We start from the raw sequence: 19,575 nt of genomic DNA, 5'->3' as shown, positions 1-19,575 counted from the left end.
CTCTCAAAATCTATCATGCCATATATGTTTATAATTTGTTGTGGACATCACGCTCTGTTAGGGTAGAAAATATATAACCAGTGTTATTATTATTATTATTGTTGTTGTTGGTACAAGAACTTTTCGTATTTCATATCGCGGCTTTTAATTAATATACGATTACCTAGGCCAACCTGGTGGTTATTTGCCCAATTGACGAACCTCAAGTAAAATGCATTAGGTACCTAGCGAGGGTGTTTTCAAAAGCAAAAACACAATTTCGTGCCCCTGAGCACAAGCATCCGTTCAGGAATATCCCATCTCATCTTTACACCAACCCACCAAGAAAGTATGCGAATAATTTACACAGGAAACGCAAGGCATAAACGGAGTAGGGGGAGGGGGGAGGGGGGAGGGGAGATGAGATATAAATCACCGCACGATGACAAAAAGATTCTCATTATCTTTCTTTTTTTCCTACACGAACACGGGTATAAAAGGGAGTTAAAGGTCCTTGAACAGAAAGCGAAATAAAAAAACATCAAGTCAGAAGACTTCATCCGCGAACCCGGTCCTGCATCGACTACCATCTCGTTATCATATTCCGTCTTGTGCTCCGGGGTTACTGCCGCACATTAGAGAGACGGAATAGAAACCCGGAGAAATATCATGAGCTATAAACTCCACCCCATAAATAGGTAAAAGGAACTCCCTAATCCCTGGTATTTTCCCTCGAACACTCATGTCCATGATGCAGCTCAGTTGGTCTACTGAGTTAGGTTCGTGGTTGTAGACCTGCCGTTTTATTCGGAGTCTCCACCCTCATCTTCCTCCTGCGTCGCAGCTCTCCTTGATCTCGTAGATCGGGTGCTAACCGGCTTGGCCTTGGGGGCCGGCTTTGCTTTTGTCTTGGACACAGCAGGTGACTTGCCTTTGGCCGCATTCGCTTTTACGGCGGGTCGTGAAGCCAGGACCTTCGTCTTTGAAGCGGGAGACGACTTAGTAGTAGCGCGGCCTTTCCTCCCGTTTGCTTTCGGCGGCGACGATGGTTGAGGGGCTTCTTCCTCTTCGTCCTCAACGTTGCTGAGCTCGCTCTCATCTCCATCAAGCTCATCCACTTCTCCCTTTTCGGCCGTAGGCTCTGGCTCTTCCTCAAGGTCAGATAGTTCTGAAGAGTCTTCATTATCGTCCTGTACAGGATTCCCCTTTGCGTCATAGTAGTCCCATTCCGCTACACCCTCGAGCATGTCTTCGTCGTCTTCCGATGAGTCTCGCTCGATATATGAAGAGTTCTTCCTAGAACGCCCACTACGTCTACGATCTGCAGAATCTGCGGCAGGCGATGCGGATGCGGCCACCTTCTTGGATTTCGAAGAGCTCTTTGCGGGTTTAACTTTCTTTGAAGTCTTTGCTACCTTCGGAGTCGCCCTTGGTTTTGTGGCGGTCTTTGATACCGTTGTCCTAACCTTTTTCGAAGCAGGCTGCCCATCCGTACGTTCGTCTCCACCTTTACGTTTCTGTAAAGTAATAATGTTAGCACGGAGCATAGATAGTAGAAGGTGAATAATGTTTTGTAACCATACCTTCTTCTTGTCCACCGACCGAATCAAATCGTCCAGCCGTTCTTCAAGTCCTTCTGGAAGATACTGCTTCTGGGCAATCTCTTGCGCTACGCTATGGCTAGGAAGTGCCGTAAATAGCCCCATTGGGAGGCCAACCTTGCCAGAATATGCCTGGAAGCTCCAATTCTTCTTCTCTTGCCATTTTCTCAGGACGCTCTGGGCGAGATCACTGATGACGTAGAGTCTTTCGCTCTGATCAGGAGTGATGGCATCCCTAGTCTGCTTTACACGTTCGGCATATTTGTATATCATGCCAAAATTATCTTCTGTAGCAACGTTGCTGACATAGTACAGCAGGTATCTGGCATGGTCTAACAAATCGTCTACCTCTGTTCCGAAATCTGGATGATGGGCCAATAAGGAGATCAACCTGCACATTGTCGACTCCATAACATTCTGTTTAGTCTCTCGGAAAAAGCGAGCCCTAGACCGTATCCACGTTTCAATCTGGCTCTTGAACGCGACATCCGGTTCAAAGGCTGTCAGGAATATCATGGTATAAAATCGAGGTCGCAGCTTATTTTGTACGAGATACTTTTGGAGCTTCTCAATAAACAGGCGGCGAACCATGGCGATTGGGTCCTGTGTTAGGAACGCCAATTGATTGAAGTCGGTATGTGAGAAGATTTCCTCCAAGTGCTTCGACGTGCAGAGCTTCAAGAAGAGCTGTCCGGCAAGCAGTCGTAGGCGAGATTTATGGTGCTTAGGGGTATCCTTAGTCTTGCATAATTCGCCGGCCTGTTTTAGAAGACTGCGAAGAAGCTTGAAGACTGGTATGGCCAGCTCCTTTGCCTCGTCCGGATCACGAACACCTCGGAGGCGATTCACCACTAGCTTAAGTGCCCAACACTTGACTTGACATTCCTCGTCAAGTTCGGAGTCGGGAACCCACTCTGGGTCCGATTCCTTAGCGTCTGTACGAACTTTGAGTAGAATATCCTCCAGTGCTGTGTCAATGATTTGATCGTTGGCATCTGCTGTCACATTGGGGGCCAGAAGCTCTAGTTGGCTGACAGCCGCAAGTTTGGTTGGGAAATGGGGCGAATCGTATCCCCAACCCTTCATGATTCTTTGTAGCAAGTCCGTTGCCGAGACCATACTTTTCTCGTCTTTTCTGGCCATCATGACGTTGACGGCATACTTAGCAGCTTTAGCTGGCTCTCCGTGCAATGCATAACTCATGAGTGCCTGGATGAACTTGCGGTCATCCGGAAGTTCATTGGGATACTTTTTGGAGTACGAAGAGCAGGCTTTTAAAGTTTCGACCATCGCAGGCTCATTAGGCCGGTCAATAGTCGGCGCACCATCGACTACGTCCTTGCAAAGCTGTCCAACGTGTGTCTTGAACAGGTCAGGATTATTTTGGGAAATTTCTGTAGTAATCTCTTGGGCAGCAGCTCCAAGCCCATCCTTGTCGCTCTTGGAATAATCCATGTAGGTGGAGAGGTGACTCTTATTCAACACAATGTAAGCAGAACGGTAAAGGAGGGGCAATAGGGTATCCAGCATATGAGGTTTCGGTGAGCTTTGGACCCTCTTGACAAACTCCTTAACGGCTCTATGCATCGTCTTGAAGTCGCTCTCGGGAGAGACCACAAACCTGATGAGCTGATAACAGCGACGATCATGCCAATTGGCAAAATTATGTAGATCTGCTTCAACCTTGCTCTGATCAGGAAGGAACTGGCTTAGGTATTGGATCGTCTTTTTGAGATTTTGGTTGATAGCATCCGCATTCCCTTCTGGATTCCCGCCATTGAATACATCGCACTGGCGAACTAAATTTTCTAATACTTTGGAAAATTGGGGTTGCCGTGCTTGCAATGCGTTAAAGGCCCTTCTAGCATTACTATCCAGATCTTTCACGAGCAGTAGAATCCTTTCAGCTCGAATTCTATCTTGGTCGTAACCAGAATCGACAGCCGATTGTGATTGAGAATTGCCATTCGTCGATTTGGACCCCTTCGATTTGGGGGGTGGAGGGAAAGACAGCGGGATTAAGCATTCGAACACTACACGTTCTAATAGAACGTTGAGTTCTAAATCGTTGGCATAGAACGTATTGAATATTCGGGTCGGAATACCAGATAATGCTGAGGTTACGAGTTCTTGTCCCGCTGCTATTTCACCACTGCCCACTGCCCAGAGCTTACCTAGAAGGGCCATCGCTTCAACACGAACAGATGACTTTTTGTCTCGGCAACGATCCGCTAGAGTGAACAACACTGTGCCTTCCTTTGTTACACCTCCAGCAGCAGCTAGCTTGATGACAATGTTACGGAAGCTGAAAGTTTCGATGGCCTTGACAGCAGCCAGCCTAACTTTCTCGTCGTTATCAGTCAGCTTATCTCGGAGACCGGTAACAAATACAGATTCGTCCTCTCGGCTGAGCCCAATGTTGCCTGCTGACGTTGAGACGATGTAACCTGCAGCTACTGTCCATGCTGCCCTGATTAGAGGAGACTTGTCATTCTTCCTGCCAACAAAATTGTGGAATGCTTGAGGGTGTGTCTGTGCGAAGGATAGGGGGGATATGGGGGTGGTGAGAATGCTGGTGGCAGGATGGTCTGGAACCTCGTCATTCAACTTTAGGGGTGGATATGCCGCCGGGTCAAGCTCTGGGGGAGGAGGTGGTCCAGCAGCACCTATACCAGATATCATATCGCCTAAAGTCTCAGTTGCTAACAAACGTAGTTGAATATTATCAGCAGAGAGCTCAGCATCAACTTGGGGTATGACATGGAGCAATACTGTGGGTGCTGCTCGCCAAAGCTCGCGCAAAAGTAGGTGAGCTTTTCGTAACTCCTTAAAATCAGATTCTGAAGGACCCGCATTTCCATCATCGTTATCTGAATCGTCATCATCCCTATGTCCATTGGCGTTTCCACTGTTTCCAGTGACGTCCATAATTACTTCACTAAAGTATTGGCCCACATAGCGTGCCATCTTCTCGGGACATGAGTTGCACACCGTCTTAGCCATGACATATGCCTCTGGCTCCTCTTTAGGTAGAAGAGTGGTTTGCTTCCCATTGGCCTCCGCCTTCTCCTTGTGGCCTCCTGGGGGCGCTGCTCGTAGAAATTGGGCCATAATAACATCTAGTACAGCAGGCGGAAGTGAAGGGCTCTCTTCAACCAAAGTCACCAGGATATCCGTCATGTGAAACTCAACATCCTTGGCAACTTGCTCTCCCGACGCGGCTTTTGACGACCCCGATACCCCATCGAAGAAGGATAAGAAAATGTAGAGCAGAAGCTCCTCTGCATTTGCGACATCGTTGATCAAGAGGATGCTCTTGACCTCGGCAAGAGATGTGAGGGTGTACTTATGTTGTGTGTTATACGCGTTACTCGGATCCCAGAGCGCCGGGAGAATGGTTTTGACGAAAAGGGTGAATATTTCCTACAATTGAGAGGTTGTAAGGGTTAGAACGAGAAGAATTACAAAACTATAAATGACATGCTTGAACAAACCTTAAGCTGCTTTGGTGTGAAGGGGGCTTCTGGGGCGCAGAGTTTTAAGATGTCTACTAGACAGGCTGCCACAAAGGCTTTCACACCTGCTTCCCTGTGGGTAAGCAGGTTCGGTGAAGCCAGCTCTTTCGCAACATGATTTAGGGACTCTTTGTCAACAGTCTCTTGATCCATATCAACTAATTCTTTAGAAAGTTTTTCTAGACGTCGCAGAAGCTCGCCAGTTGCGATTGGCTTTCCCGCGCGCCATGATAAAGGCTCATCGAATTGGAGGCTCACAAGCTCCTCTTCCATTTCCTGGTCCTCCTCCTCCGGGACCTCGTCCCTACGACGAACCATGATAGATTAGATAGTGAATGTTCGGTAGGAACCGTACAGTCGGATGCGAATGAGGTATAGTATACGGTAGTAGTACTAGTACTAGTAGTAGTAGTAATAGCTGTCGTTGTAATTTGGATTGCACTGCACAATTTGGTTTCGTCTCGTCTGGGGAGTGGGGCTAATGAACTGATCAAGTCAATGAACAAAAACGCGCGACGACTGGAAAATGAAATTAATTAATCCAGTAGTAGAAAGCGCCTCCAGAGAAGAAGAAGTTGAACGTGTATAATCAAGTTGGAGAGGAGGAATTAGAAACATTGGTGGGACAAATGCCGGAAGGACATTTGATGATGAGATGGGTATTTTATCGGGGAGGTGTTACGCGACGGGCTTTGTACCTGGGTCAAATCAATCAATTCCCAGCGTCGCGTGTGGCGTCCTCGCACTTGACCTTAGGTACTTTATTCGTTGTACCTTTGTATATGCGCTTCACCCCCGGCGTGATTTTACTTAGTATCTATTTAATCAGCCAATCAGGCCAATCAAAAAAGTAGTGGGGATGATGTACTTATTACATATCACATGTTGAAAGTGGGGAATATTCTCTGTAACGAATACATTCCATAACGAATTTAGACCCTTGATTTTTCCAATTCGTTATGAACAGGTTTTACTGTAGTGCATATTATTAGAGCAGGTGTGAGCAGGAGCTTGGACCAACCGCTCCTACCTAGGTTAGGTTAGATACCTAGGTACTGACGAAACACATGCCTTATGTACATTGTAAACTACCTAGGTACAAGTGTACCTTTATTGAACATGAGGCTCTAATGATCCTTGAACCTCACATTGTGATATCAAACAACATATGAGCTCATTGGTGCCAATGATTACAATCCGCCTACATTTTAAAATTGATTTCTTTTTTAACTTCAGCATTCTACTATCTCTGTACCATTTATTTTTATTTTTTTACTTCAAATAGTGACCACCTTATATGTTACGATAGATCCGGCTTATTAGTATTAAGTACTGTATATTAAAGACACCAAGATGCTCTATACCATTAGAAGTCATATCCGTAAAACACAGCTGTAAAATAACTATTTTGAACCTTGAGTGTTGTGTGTATCTGTACGTATAAGCCATAGTAACGGATTCGGTACTTTGAGGAATTTGTGGCCTAGTTGACATACTGTATGATATTGCTATATTGGCTGTTATTCTGTCTAGTACCTAAGGAGTCAGGTGCTACGGCTGCCGGGCTAGATATACATTACCATTAATCTACAGCTGGTTTAATACCCTCTTAGGAATAAACAATTACCGTACTTTTACTACTTAAGCTGATTGGGCTAGTTTGCTGTTCGTCTGAAATCAATCACTCGGGTGATTCGCCAGGCGGCAAGGACGAGTTCAAGTAGAAGCAGCACAATCAGGAATACAAATCAAATTATTGCAAATTGTGCTGGCTTATCATTGGCCAATTAATGGTAGTGTGCCTGGAAACGAAATACTTACACCTCACGTACCTGCTCTTAATTATTTTGAAAGGGAAGAGCGAGTTCCTAAATCAGGTTGAGAAGAATCAGTCTGCCATCCCACACAACAGTATTTAATCAGGCATCCTTCCCCCGTCCTACGTGGGAATTTCGTTTCTTCCTTTTACATCCATACACTTTTAATTCGGACGAGTCTTCTTTTCTCTACCGTCTTTACCCTTGACCCGTTTACTGTCAACAATCATTCACTCGTTCATCTTTTTTCAAGTTTGTTAACATTCACTAATAAGAATAATAAGAATAATAAGAATACGCAGGCGTCGTTTTCCAGTCCCGTAAGTGCAACCCTCTCTATCACTCATTCACATTTTTCGTCTGTTTCTTCCGCGGCTGCCTGTCGCGTTTCTGTCATACACATACCCTTAGTGCACTTGACGACCGCCTTCACATCCACAACCCAATTCCCAACTCATTACCTGCCTTTCCTTTAGACTCCCAAGTTTTTTCTTTACACATTTTTTTTTCCTAATCCAAACTCTTGGTGCCTTGTTTCTACACATCAACCTTCCCTTTCCTTCCTCTCCTACAACACTTACTCACCATCGTTCCTACAACTACACAATCATTTAACGCATTTGTTACCCCATCAAGTTGCTTATTACTGACCAATCCTCAAGTGCCGTTCCAAGAAACTTCAATTAATTTAGTCTACTTGGTAAGTTTTTTTTTCTTTTTTATTTACTGGCAATCCCCTGATTTGGTATCTTGTCTGCCTTTCGACATACGATACGCGATCGTCTTATATTGTCCACCCCTATTACCCTTCTTTACACTACCCTCTATCCTAATTAATTTACCACACACCTACACCTCTTTCATTACTTTTTAACATTGGGCAACACTGCTATCCTTTTGACAATACCATCTGTTTCAATTAAGACTATTCACTAACCAATCTCCCCTGTTCTAACTAGAGGTCTTGACGCTGTCACAATGACTGTCGACAAGGAACAGAACGTTGCGACTGGTGAGGGTCCTGAGAAGAAGCCTGGCTTCTTTGTCAAGACTGCTCAGCATTGTCGCGACTGGTTTAGCTCCGTTATTGGCACTTATCCTTCGGAGTCGCAGCAGCCTGCTACTTACCAGGGCCAGCAGAATGGAGCCATGGACGCCCAGGCCATGCGCTACACTTCTCGGGGCTACAAGACTCAGGATCCTGAGGCAGCCTATTCTCACAATAGTAAGTACTATACATTCTTTAGATTTTTATCTCTTAGACTATTGCTTAAGCTACCATTAATTGGACTATAATTGGCTAACATTTATCAGGTGATATGAAGTTCCTCAACCGCATGTGCCCGTTCATTGCAATCACCATAATCCTCACTGGCATTCTCTTCGTTGTTGGTATGTACTTACACACAAGACAATAATTTTTATTTTTTTTTATGTGATATTCGTTTATGCTAACTTATTTCTTAGTTGGTTGGGCAATTACAGCTCAGTACAGCAAGACTACCCATCAGTCTGGCAATGTTCGCCGAGAGGTCACTGGTTATGGAGATTACCCTGACATTACTGTTACTCCTTTCGTTCCTTCTGTCGGTGACATGAGCACCACTGTGACTGATTTCCTTACCACCACGACCACTTCTCATGTCATTGTTCCCGTTACTGTTGCAGGATCTCCCACTGTTTCTTCTTCGGTTGGTGTCAACACTACCCAGTCTGTCAACAGTACTACTCTATCGGCAACTTCCACCATTGACATCCCTACTGGTATCACTAACGTCTCGGTCACCCCTACTGGAGTTCAGTCTGAGTATTCTTACCCTGACAAAAGCACCTCCACTGACAACGCTCGACGACCTACTACTTGGTTTTTCGGTAACGGCACCACTTCCACTCAACAACCTGGCACTGGCTATGGTTCTGGCCTTCTCACTGCTGCCTCGGTTTCCGATGTCACTATAACTGTCATTCCTATTCCCGTCATGACTACTGGTGGTACTGCTGCCGTGAACATCTCTGGTTCTACGCCTTGTTCGCGATCAAGCTTCTCCTCTGATTTCCAGAACACCACTACCACTCGTCCCACCGTGTACCAGACTGTCACCGAGACTTGGACCTCCGATAACTGCACCCGAAGTGCCTCAAAGACTTCATCTGTCCCTACCGCCACGTCTTCTTCTGTGACTACAACTGCCGGGTATGTAATATTGTTTCCTTTCCTCTTAGAGTTTTAGCTAATAAACTTACTATAGTACCGATGCCATGTTCTCAAGCACCCAGGCTGTGGCCACCCCTGTTTCTCAATCAGCCACCAACTCTTCAGAGATCACCAGCTCTTCAGAGATTTTCACCAGCACTGAGACTGAGACCGTAACTCCTGTTATCACTGTCCCGGGAACTACCAGCATCACTGATACAGAGGTTGGCACTGTCACCGTCACCGTCTCTCTGGAATCTACTGTCACTCAGACTCTTTCTCTGACATCGCCGGCGGGAACTTGTGGCATAAAGGAGTCCGAAACTACAACTGTTGTCGTCTACTCAACCGTCTATGCCAGCCCCATCTCGACCAGCACTCTCTCTTCTAGTGTAACTTTTACTAGCACCGTGTCTAGCGCCACTGAGAGCAGCACTTCTTCTGCTGTCCCTTACACTAACGAGAGTGCGCGAGAATTGACCACCATCTCAACGATCAGTTCTACTTCCACTTCCACAGTCTTTATGAACACCACTCGAACTGTCTCTATCGGTTGGAACACAACTAGCACTTATGGCGCCGAGGCTGTTGGAACTTCGTCTTCTTCCACTTCTGCCACCTGCACTCACACCGTTCTCGTGACTGCCAGCCCTAACTCGACCGTGTCCCACTCGACAACTGGTATGGAGACCACTAGCAGATCAACAACCACTTACTCATCGTCGTCATCTGTCTCTGTTGCCGAGGTTCCCAAGACCACTTTTTCGTCTTCCACCAGCACTACTACTTCTGATGACTCCAACTTCGTCGTGAGCACTCTCATCAGCACCATGGTCACAACCTACAGCCTGCACTCGCACACCACGAGCAACGTCAGCGCCTTGTCGTCTTTTCCCACTGCGACTGTGACCTTTCACCCTTTCTCAGTCAACAGCACTGGCAACAACACTTCGGCCCCCAACACCTCCAAGCCTGAGAACATCCCTCTTGGCCCAGCCGCTCCCGATGGCGTTGTTCCCCAGAACTTCACGTTCTCCATCAGCACCCCTGACCAGCCGGCGACCACCTCACCGGCGATGCAGCAGTCCAGCGGTACCAAGTCCAAGGTTCTCTTCGCCGGCTTCCACCGTGATCAGGAGAACACATTTGACCCCTTCACCTGTGTTGTGATGCTATCTACTGTGGTGGCCATTATGCTGTCCATCTAGAGGCAAGGCTTTTCTATTCTGACAAGTACTTACTTTCGTACTTTCTTCACTTCCTTTTTTTGGAGGATTCCTTTACGTTCACATAATGCGACGCTATCACTCTTTGCCAATTAGTGTCTAGCCAATCAACCATCGCCGATATGACCGGAAACATTTCCTGTCCTATCCATCAACTTGGATTGCAGTTACAAAGTACTCAGTTCGCAGTCTCATAGGCATGGAGTGGCATATTTCAGTTCCACAACCTGACCGAACAGAACAACAGGATCCAAATTGCGCTTATCTTTTTTTCTTACTTCGATTCTTTCCATCACAACTCACAACAGAAGTCTGATGGCATGTCTCTTGACACATTTCACCCAAAACTTTTTTTTCTTTTGTCATTTTCCCCTTAAGGGATACTTCTCTCTCTTTTCAGGTGTATGGAATGAATAGGAAACAAAAAAATCAAGGAAACATGGTTGCTAGCAGGTTAGGAAAAAGGCAAGCAATTGTCAATTGATACCCCCTGCTCTTTGTATGTTTACACTTCCGTAGTAACGATAATACTTTGCGTTATTAATTCCTCAGCTCTTCGTAAATATCTATATGACCCTAAGATGCTGCTGTACTGAATGGATGGCTCAACATCCTTGTAGATAATGCTACCTAATCCTACCTGGCATGGAGCTCCTAAAGTTCTGAGCCGTGATTCGTATGAATATTAATTAACATGCAAGAAGAAATATGAAGGCCTTTCTACTAGGTTTGCTTACCTGCCTAGTTTAAATAGGTAAAACAGGCGCTTGTCAAAGGGAAGATGATGATGGGTCCTTCTTGTAGTTACCTTGAATTTCTCGTGTGATCTCAGTCGCTACAATGCATTAACAAACAGTAATTGAAACAACTAGTCTTATTCAATTATGGTTTAACTAGACCCTTTACTGTAACATAGCATCCAAACTCTCCCCTAATACACCCTCAATTCCTACGATCCAGCGGTGCGTCTCACGCTCCACATCCTCATCGTCATCATCTTGCAGCTCGCTGATGTAAGGGAGCATCTCTGGCAACATGGACAACCATTCCTCGCCTAACCTACTTGTAAGAGCCTGTTCACATTTAACAACTGCAAGGCGGATCGACGTCTGCTCCGAACGCAAGTGCTTCAGTAAGGTACCGTTGAGCTCTTTCTGGTGCTCCTGGGAATCGGCAGCGGCAGCAAGTTCAACGATAGCAGGAATAAGATCCTCTACTAAGTTGACAGAAGAAGCATGAGAGAACTGAGCAGCTAGAGTAGGCGCTATTGCGTTAAAGTGTGCTGGAGCTTGCCAAAAGTCATCTTGGTCATGCTCGAAAGTCTTGGCGAGGGTATGCAACACTTTCTTCCATAAGTCTCGTTCCTCTGATTTTTTCAGACTTGCAGTACGGAGAACATCGACGGCACTGTCGATGATGTATGATGCGTAGCTGGTGACGATGGATTTCAGGCTGCTGAAGAAGGATAAAAGGAAACTGTAAACACTCAGGAGACGGAGGTGTCTGCCTGTAGTATCCTTCTTTGGTAGTGAGACAGCCCAGTCCATCAACTGTGAGAAGATGGGCCGGAACGCTGCATCGTTAAGCTTGTATATCATCTTCAGGGCAACATCATTTGTAGCTTCTTCAATACGGGAAATTTGCCGCAAGAAATCCTCGCTAACCTCGGCCCTGGACAGCTCCAGTCTACGCAGGTCAAAGGCACTGAAGAATATACCCGTAAGGGAACCGGCATTCTTGGAGATATCTGCCTTTGAATGCTTGTCAATCGCAACGCCGAGTACGTTAATGTATTCTCGTGTAGCCTATTATTATTGTTAGCTTTACTAGAGCGATAGTCTAATGTGATATGTCAAACTTACAGCAGAACCGGAGTCTTTCGCGGTGGCCCAGTTTTGTTCCAGGGCGGAAAATAGGGTCTTGGCATCAACCTGTGTAGCAAGTAATCGCAAGCATTGTAACCTGGCATTATTCGCTTCATTGCTGAGATTAGAACCAGCCGACTTGCTGGAAACTGCCAAAAGTTGCCCTAGATATGTACCAGAAAGCATGTAGGGGAGATGCTGTGCTAGCGCTGCTATGAATGCGTAGCTGGCGTTGTGGAGTGTTTCTCTAGGTAGTTCGGTCTGAAGACTTTCGGTTATATATGAGAGGGCCTTCGGGATGGCAGATGGCAGGATAGGTACAACACCGTCCTGGAGAACGTCGACCAAGGAAGCCAGGCAGAGTAAAGCCATGACGCGGAGTTTATCATCGTCTTGACCCAGACATTTGTCGCTGGCAATCGTCGAAGCAGCTGCGGTAACGGCTTCGGGGTCCTTCTTTCCGTACTTCTCTGAGATCTTGTCCACACAGCCTACAGCTATGTGCTTGTAAGCCATGTCATCGGAGACTCTGATGATAGCCGTCAGGTGAGGTAGGAATGCGAGCAAGGAGGCCCTAGAGTTAGCGTCTCCTTGGCTCTCCTCGTCGATTCGAACCTCGACAGCCCGGAGAACCTTCCGCCGCAAGACGGCATCGGGACGATCCAAAAGTGTTTCGACAGCTTTAATAAATTCCCCAATGGAAAGGAGGGCCAAAAGCTTCGAAAGCGCCTCACTGCAGCGGTTATACAGGTTCTTGTGCTGCTTTAACGAGTCTGCTAAAACCAGAAGGTTTTCTAGCAGTGTCGAATAGAGCTCGCGGACTTTGGAAGCTTCCATGTCATCTCGTTCGGCAAGCTTAGAAATTTGCGTGGTAAGCTTCCTGCTAGACAGTAGATGCGGAACAAGGCCCAGCTGGCGAAATCCGATTTTGAGGGGATCTCGGTCACCTTGTTCACTTGTACCAAGAAGTACAGCGGAGAGATTAGGTCTCGGTTGGAATATGTCTCCAATGAGGTCAAGTAGTTTGATCAAGGATTGGAGCTGAACTTCAACAGAGAAGTAGTTGAAAACTTCGGTAGCAAATGATAGCACTTGGTCGGTAGTGCCATACATATTCGTAAGCATGGCTAACAGCGCAAATAGGAATTCATCGGCACCGAGAGTCTCGACAAGAGATACGAATAGCCCAAGTCTTCGATGAGATGGTATGTGTTCGTATGCGGTCGCAAAGCTGAGCAAAAGCTCAGAAGCTCCTGCTAGCGGGCTGATCTTGCCTTTGCGAAGGGATTGTATGAGTGGCGGCACAACCTCCTTTACTGTTTGGTTGATCACATGAGCAGAGTAATCATCGCTCTGGCGGAGTACCGAACCTCCCATATGTGTGAAGATTGGCATTACACTGTTGAGTACCAAATCCGGAGCAACATTTGCCAAACGCGCGACAAGAAGAAGAGCGGTATTTTGCACCGATGGACTTGATGATTTCTGAATGCAATTGACAAGGAGATCACCATGTCCACCCGTGCTATCAATCTTTAACGCCTTGTTGTTCTTATATGCAGGGACCATAGCTAATAAACTTCGAAGAATCAGGTTCTGAAGATATCCAAGTTCAGAACCGACGAGCACCCTGAAATGTTGGAGTTCAGAAAGAGCGTTGAAAAGAGCATTGAGAAGTTCCGGGTGCTTTTCAGGATCGGACCCCTCGACGAGCTGCAACACAAAGGTCACTTGTCTGAGCACCGCGCTCAACTCTGGTGTCGGTTGCGTGCCAAGTCCTCGATGAGCCTCTGAAGAACTGGTTCTCCTCCTTTTGCCGGACGGGGGTTCGGTAGCCATCTTAGCTGCCGGTTGCAAAGACTCCAGGAAGAACAGGAGTATATCAGTTGTGAGCTCAACGTTCCTTAGGAGATTAGCGGCTTCACTGGAAACCGCGTCCCTATCACCGGACAGGCTATTCTGTGACAACTCAAGCATACGCTTAGCGACCATATGCCTCGCTTCCGTTTTCATAGAGGGCCATAGGCTTTGGACGCGCGAGAAAATGACGTGGAGGAGGTTTGATCTAGTTAGTAATTGCTGAGACGCTGCAAAATTGAGCAAGAACTCCAAACCTTCCTTATCATTTGGAAGAATGACTTCAACACAGCTTTGATCAAAAGCTGACTCCTCTACTCCCTCCTGAGAGCTAATGCGTGTGGCATCTTGAGAAGACAAAGAAGACCACCATTTGAGTAGTGGTAAGAGCAATTGGGTACGGGTAGTGCCTGAAACGCCCTTTACCTGATTCAGAGGTGCGAGAAGGCGAACCTTGAGGGTTATTAATGGCGTATGAATCGTATGAGAAGCGAGAAAAGTCAGAACAGAGCGTCTCGTTCCATGAGACAGGTGACTTTTCTTCTCCTTGCTTTCATCAGTTGGGGTTTTGGAACTACTATTTAATGCGCTTTGCAAGACCTCGACGACATAATCGGCACTCAATACGCATTCCTCAAGGCTAGGTGTGATGACGTTTCGTAGAAGTTTGTGACAGACATCTGCTGTCGTCCAAATGGATGCATCTGTATTGTCATACAGATTATCGCTGGCCCAGCGTGTGTAGTTTTCGGATTTAACCAGATCTTGAAATAAGTTTTCAAGCACAGCGACTAGGTCTGCGGCAGCTCGTCTCACTCTTTTCGAGGGGTCATTCAACCCGGCAAGGGTATATGGCAAAAGAGCCTGGAAATCTACGCTATTGCAATCGCTGCTTTTCAGGCGTCGTTTCGCCATGTCTAGAGCTGCGGCACGAGCTAACACCGGATACGGCCCACACCAGATTCTCATAAGAAACGTGAGGAAGAATGGGGTGTTGTTTGCCAATTTATGCTGTATAGGTGCCAATTCCTCGAAAGCTTTGAGGCTATCCGGCTCCGTAAGACCGGAAACGAAAACAGAACATAAGTCCGTGAAAACGTCAGAAATATTGGCCCGTAGACATGAATCGGATGGCGAGGTCGATAGGTTGCTCACTCTCTGAAGAGCGGATTTGAAATCTTCGACGGGCTCGGATGTCGATACTTCATTATCCACCATCGCAACATCTTGTTGAGGCTCAATCGCAAGTCGTCTCGCTTGAAGATTAGTGCCGAGCCTCAATTCTAGAGCATCGACATCGATTTCTGTCTCGTTAATCGCCTTGGTGAAGATTTTCCCAGAATCCGTGCCTAATTGCGAGAGTCTGATGATGATGGATGCAAGAGCCTTTCGCACTTCTCCTTGCGCATCGATATTATCCTCGACCTTGTGAGCAGCTAACAATAGGCTCTTGAAAATAACCGCTCTCTGTTGGTCGTTGAGAGTAGGGCTCAAGAGCAGCGACTCGACAACTGAGAGACCCTTTATGTCACCTTTCTTGTGAGCCCTCTCAACCAAAGCTAGACAAAGGCCATTTGCCAATTTCCCTATGTTATGTTCTCTGCTAATCTCAGTCAGGAGACTAGATAGATTTGGGATTTTAAGAAGCGCCTTCGTCACCTTTCCTGACATTTGCTTCGCGGAACGGTACTGCGCGAGGATTGAGAGACAGACAAGACCGGGACGGAGAGACTCGGTAGTCCAACCGGTAACGAGCTGGTCCATCAGTGCACTAATAGCAGCATCATCGAGATCACCCTTTGCCACAAACACGGATATTACCATGTAGCAAGCTATTTGAAGACTAGGGACCTTGTACATGACTAACGCGTCGCTCAGAGTTGGGCCAATCTGGTGCAGGAGAGTCTGATCGTTACTTCGCTGGATACTGCGGCGGCCGGATCGCATCCTGTCCAGCATACCATTCACTGCTTCGGTCATAATACCGGCCCAGAAAGATATTAAAGCAGGATAGTGCTGCTGAGCCCTGCATGCATCCAGCGTATATGTCGAAAGGGCAGCGAGGAAGTCAGGGTGATGTGTGGCCTGATGAACAAGGACAGATCTCGGTGGCTGGGTTAAGGATCGAACGTAAGGATCTAAAAATTTGTACACTTGCGGTATCGTACTAGGGAGGATAGATAGAAGAGTTACGAAGGCAGGAATGGTGTGGTATGGTAGAAATGTCGAAATGAGCATGGCCGTGTTGAATTCGTGAATCCTATTATAATGTTAAAATTCGAAGCTTACCAGAACATATCCTTCACGCCTACCTAAATCTCCTAATAAGCCATTCTATAGCCTTTATAGTCGGCATAAGCCTTAACCGCGCACCAGCTAAGTGAAGGAAGGAGTCTATCTTCTTGTCGAGCTCGGCATTCTCAGCAGCATTCATTTGAGTCCGGTCCTCATTTTGACTTTGCTCGCTGAATAGAGTAGCACCAAACGGCGCGAATCGCGAGTCTAGTTGACATAGGTCTTCGAATCCTTGGTAGCAGATACTATATAGGGTCTGGAAATTTTGTGACGCGGCAACTCGCGGCTCGAATATTAACGACTTTGAATGTGCAGCTTTTTGCGCTTTGATATCGAGTGTCGACTTCGAATTCGCAGCGATCTGCGCAAGCTGCGCAGCCAATGCCGTCGTCATCTTTGTGTTCGTACCGGAAGCGCTTTTATTTCCATCAGAAAGTTCTAGCTCCGAGGTTTGGAAAACTTCGGTGGTTAACAAGCGCGCGTTCGATTATCTGCCGGGAGACTTTTCGTGATTTGCAATTGAACTTTTTTTCCCAAAATTTTAGCGGGGAGCAAAGATTCCAAAGTAGAAAAAGGTAGAGAGGCGTTTGCTGATAAGAGATTTGACGAATCAAATAACATGGATAATTCGAGTTCCACTTTTACCAACTTCTTAAAAGTCTTGCATACAATTTCCGAACTAAGCGCCAATAACCTTGGGACCTTGGAACAAGTTTCGAATGTACCTAGGTACCCAACCTACCCTACATGCATGCAGGTGTATAGAACTTTACAATTATATGTTTAGGTACTTCCCTGTTGAAGAATAGGTTATGTAGCTTTCGCTTCTCTTTTTGGTGACGAGCTTGATAAAGTCATCATGTACTAGGGTTTAGGCTATATGTATCCAGTGCTGTGATCCTGTGTTGAGTGTCAGTTATATGTTTGTTCATCACTCCGTATCCAGTTATAAAAACGGTAGTCTTTTTATTACCTACCTAGGTAGTTATTACCTATATTGCTGCCATTGTAGTTGCTTTTAATGTTACACTCTCCTCTCCGAGACTTCGTGTAACTGATTATATGGCATGACAAGATTATATAGTTTGGCTAGACCTATAAATATGGTGTAGATATACAGGTGGCGTTAGGTGGCAGGTGTAGGCCAACGGGGATATAATCTAAGTCGATACTATAACTTTCACATGTTGATGAAGAAAGGAATGAGTATCACGAAAAGCTCCTGATAAACATATTGAAAATGGAAACCACAGGGAACAATATTAGTGTTGGGCGTTAACGAAACCTAGATACGTAGTATATCTCATAACTATAAGAACAAACGTATGTTAAGGTTCAAACCACCACAAAGTCAGAAAGAGTGTATATTATTATATGGCGGAAATCGAGAAAAGGCCGATATTCCGAACCGCCAATTGGCGGGTGCGTTCAAGTTCCAACGCCTTCGGTAGAAATACTTCCGCAATGATCGGACCGTGCCTATCTGTCTATGCAATGCGTTACGGGTAACCGACCAAGTCTCCCCTCGCCAGCCCGTCCACTATTTTAGCTCGAGTTTGTCCAGGTCCTAGATAGGTACCTACACCTCAGGTTCGTGGGTGCGGCTAGTTTCTATCTCGACCTCTCTCTACTATTGAGCAACAACTCAAGTCTTACATTCTTCTAGAGTTCCCAGTTGAGAAAATGGCCGTAGGTGTTACAACATCCCTTCTCATTGTCCTCAAGGTAATACTCGGGAATCTAATGTATGAGATAGAAACCATATAACCAAGTGGTCCTCTTTGGGGATTCGCTATTCCAGGGTGCTAGCGAAGTTCAAAGTGGCTTCTCCTTCCAAGGGGCCCTGCAAAGTCGTAAGTTTGCTTACACATTCTCGGGCGAGCCAATCGTACTTATTTTCTAACTCTTTCATAATAGAGTGTATGCGACATCTGGACGTGATCAACAGGGGATTCTCCGGTTACAACACCAAAAATGCCTTGGAATTGTTACCGCAGATATTCCTGCCGCCGTCGCCCTCGAATCCAAGGATAGAGTACCTTGTAAGTAATGATATTTGAATAATTCTCGTTTATTGTGCGTCTAGCGTCATTTATGCCTGTACCTAGAGTCTGATCATTTCGTTTTGCAGCTAGTGTTACTAGGGGCCAATGATGCATGCATCGATATTCCTACCAACACCCAAGGTGTTCCGATCGAGCAATATAAAGAGAACTTAACGAAGATAATCACTCACGAATACATTGCAGCCCACAAGCCCAAGATTCTGCTCATCACGCCTCCTCCTATTGATGAGATCCGAATTACTGAGCTTGATCTAGCCCTCGGACACCCGCAGGCCACACGCCAAGCGGCTGTTAGCGCGGCTTACTCTGAGACGGCCAGAAAGGTGGCGGCAGAAATTCCTGGGGTGGTGCTTATCGATCTCCAGAACGCCATCCTGGACAAGGCTATCTCTTTAACGGCTGATTTTGACTCGAGCGGGCCTCCCTTAGGATATCCCGGAGGCAAGAGAGGTGCTTTGGAACAACTTCTGCCAGATGGATTGCATATGAGCGGAGATGCTTACAAAGTCTTATTTGACATTGTCAAGCCACACATCGGCCCATTCCCAGAGAAAAAGGGAGTTTTCCCAGATTGGCGTGTGCTCAACCCGGGAACGTTGTAAATAGTATGGTACACATGGTACACATAGTACACATGGCATAGATAGGTATATACCTATATAAAGCGAGCCGTCCGGGTTTCTTGAAATACTAATAGCCTAGATTGCTCGAATGCGACACTCGTACATGAGATTCGCGCAAGTGAATAATCTACATATGCAGCAGTTGTAAAAGGCTGAAAACCGGAAGCATGCAAGACATACAGACATATGCTTGTTGCATTAGGGGAATTTGAAGTTGCGTTGCTATTCGGAGATTTTATCTAAATCTATGATTCCTCGCTGGCAGGTTGGCAGGCTGGGTTAAGTAGGTACCTAGTATTGTACAAGAGTGATGTTATTTCAATAATAATGGTACTTCAATAGTAATTAATTTCAGTCCCACTTTTTGAAAAAAACAGCAGAAAATAAAAATTCCCCTTTATTTATTTTACCATTTATTTTTAATTAATTTAATTACTTATTATACATTAATTATTAATAATTTTTAAAATATTATATATATTTAATTAAAATAAAATTAATTATATAATTTTTATATATTAAATTATTAAAGTTAAT

General features: G+C 45.9%; 4 protein-coding genes across 4 annotated transcripts; 2 read left to right on the top strand and 2 right to left on the bottom strand.

Moving 5' to 3' along the window:
* Positions 1-76: 76 nt before the first annotated feature.
* On the bottom strand, positions 77-5,794 carry F4812DRAFT_430770 (armadillo-type protein). Its single transcript, XM_047934383.1, has 3 exons — positions 5,075-5,794; positions 1,563-5,003; positions 77-1,496 (listed from the first exon to the last, which is right to left on the bottom strand). Exons 1-3 carry the CDS (start codon positions 5,411-5,413, stop codon positions 783-785), a joined length of 4,494 nt encoding a protein of 1,497 aa, XP_047789322.1. The 5' UTR covers positions 5,414-5,794; the 3' UTR covers positions 77-782.
* Positions 5,795-7,890: 2,096 nt separating this feature from the next.
* F4812DRAFT_465159 (uncharacterized protein) lies at positions 7,891-10,314 on the top strand (the record flags this gene model as incomplete). Its single annotated transcript, XM_047938414.1, has 4 exons — positions 7,891-8,137; positions 8,227-8,304; positions 8,380-9,106; positions 9,162-10,314. The coding sequence occupies 4 exons, from the start codon at positions 7,891-7,893 to the stop codon at positions 10,312-10,314; spliced, it is 2,205 nt and encodes a 734-aa protein (XP_047789321.1).
* Positions 10,315-11,191: 877 nt separating this feature from the next.
* On the bottom strand, positions 11,192-16,970 carry F4812DRAFT_430767 (uncharacterized protein). The gene is made up of 3 exons (XM_047934382.1): positions 16,367-16,970; positions 12,195-16,314; positions 11,192-12,137 (listed from the first exon to the last, which is right to left on the bottom strand). Exons 1-3 carry the CDS (start codon positions 16,741-16,743, stop codon positions 11,235-11,237), a joined length of 5,400 nt encoding a protein of 1,799 aa, XP_047789320.1. The 5' UTR covers positions 16,744-16,970; the 3' UTR covers positions 11,192-11,234.
* A 689-nt stretch (positions 16,971-17,659) lies between these two features.
* On the top strand, positions 17,660-19,329 carry F4812DRAFT_45515 (SGNH hydrolase). Its single transcript, XM_047936774.1, has 4 exons — positions 17,660-18,038; positions 18,106-18,202; positions 18,267-18,391; positions 18,481-19,329. The coding sequence occupies exons 1-4, from the start codon at positions 18,033-18,035 to the stop codon at positions 19,015-19,017; spliced, it is 765 nt and encodes a 254-aa protein (XP_047789319.1). The 5' UTR covers positions 17,660-18,032; the 3' UTR covers positions 19,018-19,329.
* Positions 19,330-19,575: the final 246 nt, after the last annotated feature.

Source organism: Daldinia caldariorum (assembly GCF_022478825.1).
Source record: "Daldinia caldariorum strain CBS 122874 unplaced genomic scaffold F4812scaffold_10, whole genome shotgun sequence".
Classification (NCBI taxonomy): domain Eukaryota; kingdom Fungi; phylum Ascomycota; class Sordariomycetes; order Xylariales; family Hypoxylaceae; genus Daldinia; species Daldinia caldariorum.
This window is presented reverse-complemented; position numbering and strand designations above follow the sequence as displayed.